Source organism: Kogia breviceps, chromosome 3 (assembly GCF_026419965.1).
Source record: "Kogia breviceps isolate mKogBre1 chromosome 3, mKogBre1 haplotype 1, whole genome shotgun sequence".
In the NCBI taxonomy this organism is placed as follows: domain Eukaryota; kingdom Metazoa; phylum Chordata; class Mammalia; order Artiodactyla; family Physeteridae; genus Kogia; species Kogia breviceps.
The window spans coordinates 82,517,088-82,523,608 of NC_081312.1; the positions used below are offsets into that span (position 1 = coordinate 82,517,088).

The 6,521-nt window shown below is 32.4% G+C and overlaps 1 protein-coding gene across 2 annotated transcripts in view; it reads left to right on the forward strand.

Moving 5' to 3' along the window:
- The window catches only part of SPRED1 (sprouty related EVH1 domain containing 1), a 122,291-nt gene extending 117,007 nt beyond the window's left edge, over positions 1-5,284 (forward strand). The window contains exon 7 of one of the 2 annotated variants that reach the window (XM_059056961.2): positions 251-5,284. In XM_059056961.2, the coding sequence (XP_058912944.1) occupies positions 251-901 (651 nt within the window). In that variant the 3' untranslated portion in view covers positions 902-5,284. The remainder of the gene's footprint in view (positions 1-250) is intronic. The other variant, XM_059056960.2, reaches the window with a different exon arrangement.
- Positions 5,285-6,521: the final 1,237 nt, after the last annotated feature.

Below are 6,521 nucleotides of genomic sequence, written 5' to 3' on the forward strand. Positions count from 1 at the left end.
GCTCCAGCAAGGTCAGTCTTTGTACTATTAAAGCCTTCAACTGATTGGATGAAGGCCACCTACGTCATGGAGGATGATCTGCTACACTTATGGTCTACCCATTGAAATGTTTATCTCGTTCAAGAAACATCTTCACTTAAACATGTAAAATAATGTTTGCCAAATATCTGGGCACTGTGGTCCAGCCAAGTTGGCACATAAAGTTAACCTTCACAGTCATTATTGCAATTTTCATCTCTTTCATTTTTAGGTCCCTTTGAAATCAATCCGACATGTCAGCTTTCAAGATGAGGATGAGATTGTCAGAATAAACCCTCGCGATATCTTAATACGCCGCTATGCAGACTACAGACATCCTGACATGTGGAAAAGTGACTTGGAGAGAGATGATTCTGACTCCAATATTCAGTTTTCTAAACCAGACAGTAAAAAATCAGACTATCTGTACTCTTGTGGGGATGAGACTAAGTTAAGTTCACTCAAAGACTCTGTGGTATTTAAGACACAGCCTTCCTCATTAAAATTTAAGAAGTCAAAACGAAGAAAAGAAGATGGTGAACGTTCTCGCTGCGTATACTGCCAAGAAAGGTTTAATCATGAAGAAAATGGCAGGGGAAAATGTCAGGATGCTCCAGACCCTATTAAAAGATGCATATATCAAGTTAGTTGCATGCTCTGTGCAGAGAGCATGTTGTATCATTGTATGTCAGACTCAGAGGGAGATTTTTCTGATCCCTGTTCATGTGACACTAGCGATGACAAGTTCTGCTTACGATGGTTAGCCCTAGTAGCTTTGTCTTTCATTGTACCATGTATGTGCTGCTACGTCCCTTTGAGAATGTGCCATCGTTGTGGTGAGGCGTGTGGGTGCTGTGGTGGGAAACATAAAGCTGCTGGATGAAAGCATCCAGTGCCAAAATGAGCTTAAAATCTTTGTGTCCAGGAGTTAGCTAACTTGGATTTGTGGAAGCTTTTGGCAAGCATTATGAAATCTTGCCTGGTATCATTGGGGCCACACGTGGAGGAAGCAGAACTCATCAGTTCTTGGCATTTCACAAATGCTAGCCATGCCTAACTTTTTCCCTGGAGTGCATGGCATGTTTTGTTGCAGGTTCTAAAGAATATTTGCAAAAGGAAACCATTTCTGGTTACTGGCTATATAAAGTGAGCATAAATATGATCCAACTAAAAGGGATTAATTTTTTGGCATTTTTGTATATTTATGCATTAGGTGATGGGACTTTTAAAGGTTTGAATTCATTAAGATATAAACTTAAAGTGCACTAGGGGACAGTTGATTTCAATCTAAAAAAAGTTAACACTTGGGAACTGTAAGAAGTAAAACAAGTGCAACTAAATCATTTATTAGTTGTTTTTTGAAAGCAGTTTTATGTATAAATAACAAATGTTTATATTTAACTAAATATAAGGTACGAATTATTACATATTAAACTTTTCCTCCCCTTCCTAGTTCTGAAGTAGATGTACATATATCTACTGTCACATTCCATTATATTTTGAATATTTTACTTATCTAGTTAATAACATTTTTGTTCCATGTGAATGATTTGATATTTTCATTGTCATTTCCCTTTGGCTACAGTTTATATTGAGTTATATCTGTACATTCTGGTAATCTAAAATCCTTAAAAAATATTCTAATAGCCTTGAGTGACCAACTTTTTTTTAAAGCACAGATGTAATTGTCTAATGTTATGATGGGAACATAACACTTATTTTTATATGAAAAGAGACTGAGTAAACATTATAGAAAAAAGTAAGGTTTTGGGTTGTTGTTTTGTTTTTTTGTGGTATTCAACCAGCAAGTTGTTTTCTTTCAGAGTTTCCTCCTTCAAAAAGTTATATTGCATTTACAAATGTTTTACAAGGTGAAAAGTGTAACTGGATAGTTAGAGTAAGTAAAACAGTTTCCTCCTGAGATTTCCACTTATCATTCTGCTAAACCAGAATATGTTCAGCTGTGTTACTAACTTTTTAGCTTAATTCTCAGTGCTTATTATCACATAACAATGATAACTTTTCTCAGTTGCATTTTATTTTATTTAAACTGGCCAAAAGCAAACTTATTTTATATAAAGGATGTGCTAAACTGTCCCAAGGAAGTATTTAATCCAGAATTGTGAATGAAATATCTTGTACGTATAAATTAGTTTCCTTTGCAGAGCATTGTCTTACTGGATGTTTTATTTACAAAGTAATTGGATAAATGTTCTAGCAAATTGTTTGAAGTACTTTGGGGTCAAATTGTCTTTTTTTTTTTTTAAAGTGTTACATTAAAACTCTAACCAAGTAAGGGGTTCCTTAAGAACATTCCCTTAAAGGGAAAAGTTGAGAAGTGTGCCTTTTTTTAATGGCTTGAAGTTTCAGAAGTGATAAAAATTAAAATCACACTACTGTTAGAAGCTCATTTTCTATGCAGGTTTTTTAATGTCATTTATGTAATCATTCTTTTTACATATCACACTTACGCTTGTGTTAGCTTTCTTCTTTTGCCCCAGATCAAACTGAACAATGTATATAACACTATCTGTCTGTAAAATACTTTTTTTAAGAAAGCATTTATATTTATATGACAGCTTGAACTGACAACATTGTGTATATAGATCATCTTAAAGTATTATTTCACATTGAAAAGAAGAAAAATATATTGATAACTATAGATGTTATGAAGAAGAGGTTATTTCTAGTTTTGTACTAAAAATTAATTGGATGAACTAAGTCCAAAACATGACACCGTAGCAGCAGTTTTAAGTCTTATTTTTACTGTTTATATATTTGGAAGCTGCTACACCAGATGATCTTCATCCCTGAAGTTTTCAGCTAAACTTGGTTTCCTAGAATAGACTGTTAACTTTCAAAATTACTTTTTATTGGTAAAATGGAAATACTGATTTTCCTTGTGAATGAATTTTCATATTTGTAAGTGCTGAGTTTATAATTCAGGTTTGATCAGGTGTGAACAACTGAAGAAAATAACTTGCTGGCTATATAGGAAAATGCTGTGGAAATGAACTGTGTATATACTTCTGGGAAGAACAAATTTAATCATTTCTTCTGTTGAGCACTAATCAGTATAGTGCAACTCCTGGTCCTGTACTGTATTTTATATGCAACATATATGCTTTAATATTTTAATGTTTGTGCATTAATATTTTCAATTTGTTTAACCACTTTGCTGCTAAGATTTTTCCGTCCCATCCCCAGTTTTTCCTTTACAGTTTTAAACAAGTTTCTTCATTAAAAACTATGGTCATGAAATGGTTTTTATTTTACCTTGGATCTTTATAGTTTAACACACCCAGGTTCCAAATCAGTCTAGAAGACTAACTGATAATATGTTACCTGAATCCCTATGTGGAAATTTTCTCTTGAGTAAATTAGAATTCTTACGTGAATTCTTAGGTTAAATTTCTCATTCTTAAACGTGTATAGGTATATTCAGGAACATTTTTTGTTCTACATACAGATTTGGCACTGCCAATTGGCTTGTCCTCTAAAACCTTTCTCTTTGGTTTTAATCTGGTAGTAGAAGCAAATGGCTAAACAAAACTGCTTAAGAAATAGTAAATATTGAAAATGAAATCATTTAGATGGCATGACAAGAAAGACTTTCATCTGATGGCTTGTTCAGAATTGATAATCCTTACATGATTTGTCTCCTGACTTGACAGGGGAATCATTTGATTTCTGAAGAAATATGAGGTATGTAACTTCAGCACCACCTACTGGATGATTTATAGACCATAAGTGAGGTGGCAGTTGGGATCCGAAAGGATTCATCATTACTACCAGTAAAGGGCTATTTAAGTGGTGGCCACCTCCAAATGGAGAAAGCAGGAATAAGAAATATCTCAAAGAAACTGTAAAACCAATCTTTTCCCTAATGTGTCTTGTTGAAAGATTTTAAGCACTTTTTTCTTACATATCCTGTTTTTAAATATTTATCAATATTTGGAACTGGCAGTCAAACTTACTGTGCCGAAGCATTTATAGAACCAATTCTTTCAACTTGCAAAAGCCATTTACCAAAATGATATTCTTACTTTTCCTCCCATTACCAGTCAGGGAGAATTTTTTAGAAAAAATAAACATCACTGTATTTCATCATGACAACTTCAGAGAGTGTGTGTGTCTCTGGGATGATGTTGGGCAGGGGTTAACATTTAAAGGGGGCAACTTAAAACTACCTGTTTTCATTGGTTATTCAGCAGTGCCTAAAATGAACTTTTGAAGTAATACAAATGCACTTTCAATTCATGTGTATAGTGCCATCTGATATCTTGGGTAAGTCTTGTCTTTTCTTTTTCTCTCCCCAGCCCCCCCCTTAAATGAACACTACAGAGATGTTTCTTAATACCTATATGTCTCCGAAATACAGGAAATACATACTTTCCTCCAGATTTAAAGACTCTTAAGGATGTTTGTTTTGTTGAAATATACTTTAGGTTTTGTGATACACTTTGGAATATGTGTTTAAGATTGGGTTTGTTATTTTAGCCTAAAGATATATTAAACAAGTGTAACATTTTTCTACATGAAACTTTGAAAACTTTAGTTACCTGGAAAACATAGATTCTTAACTAAATATTCTTATTCTTAATTTCCAAGATCACATTTCTAAGTATAAGGGGAAGCACATTGTTACACTAAAAAAAAAAAAAAAAATTGGTCTATAGTCCACAATAATAGCACCATAAGGTGTTTTGCAGTAAGTCAAAACAAAGAAATCACAACCTGAGATAATTTATATAAACCAAAAATTAAGGTGGGGGGACTTTAAGTTATTAAGGTACTGTTTGCCTAGCAGCCAGGTGGTTATAAAACTTTGATATGCTTTGAAACACTGATGTTAGCCATTGTTCCTGAAAGCTCCTTAAATTGCATAAGTTGCTAGTTTTGAAAATTTTCAAGAATAATCTAGTTGAAAAGCCTTTGTATTAAAGATACACATAGAGATTTTTGTGAACATTGCCAGTATGTAGTATCATTTGCTTTCTATTTTTGACCTCAAAAGTGCCTCACTTGTATATTATTTCCATTAAAAGCTTGACTGCATTCTTTCCAATAAGCAATGAAAAATTGTTTAACTCATGTCATAATGTATCTCCTTAGATATAGTTGACTAGCTTGATAGTTTTGGATATATAATGTAAATACGCATATATAAGTTTGTAACTGTTTTTGTTACATCATACCCATGTAATTGGACATATCAGATGATATCATAAGAATTTGTTTTAATTATCTGATTAAACCTATCATGAAATATAAAAGGACTTTTTCTTACTCTTCTAGAGATAAACTATCACATAAGAGATAATAATTACTAAAAGAGAAAGCAGTAGTAGAAATGGAAGGTTTTGATCATAATTTTTAAGGTGTATTTTTAACCAAAAGGTCATGTATAGTTCATTTTAATGACTTATTTATTCACCCTTGATTGTATCCAGATTTTTTTAATAGTTTGTTACGTGATACATTATTTGATTTGGGAACATGTTACAACTAAGTCTGGATTAACCGCCTTAAATGATGTGTGGGAAATTTTTAACCCACTACTCTTACTCTTTTTTTTTTGTATCATAGTTTCAGAGTTTCACTTAACTTGTAATGTAAGCAAAATTAATCTAAATGAAAAATTATTAGGACAGTACTCAAAAATCATAATGTATTTCAACACCAGAATATCTTTTGAATTACTTATATTACAGTTGTATTTATTTGAAAAATCAAGAATTAACTGTTTATACCTTTACCACGAATTATGAAATGTTAGTCTTATGTGTTTATTTACAGGTTTTCAGAAATTTACTTTATGTTCTTCACATCAAGTTAATACCCACAAGTAAGTAGAATAGTTTTTACACGAGAGAAATTGAAACTAGGGTTTCTGCTTGGCTGTCAATATAGTGTCCTGCACACAGTAGTCCTTAAAAAACATCATTAATAGTATGGAAGTTGGAGTCAACTTTAAAATCAGCTACTCTAAGATTTGCAGTTTTAGAGGGATCCTTAAAATAATGGCTAAAAAAATGTATAATAAAAGTCTAACAAAATCATAGTTGAAATGGTGTTTTCTTTTGTCTAGCAGTCTTTATTTTATGTTTTTAAATGATCACTTATAGTCCTCAAGTAACCATATAATGTAAGTATTATCCTCATTTTACTAAAGAAGAGGTTTAGGTTTCAAGAGGTTAAAAAATATCCCCAAGATCACATTAGAGGTACACGGATTGAACCAAATTGTCTTACTCAAAAGCCCATGCTTTTAGTCACAATGCAGTTTTGTGTTTTGTTATAAGAGTCACAGATGTACTTCATAGAATAATCATATTCTGTTAAAATGAAATTTTATTTAAGTTGAACAATATGATTATTCTGTGAAGTACAAAGCCTTTAAAGACAAAGCCTGTCTTTAAACCAGAGTTGCATTTAGTATCAGGGCTACTACTTATACACGTGTCAGAATGATGAGTTTACTCTCCCTTCTTCCCTCAAAC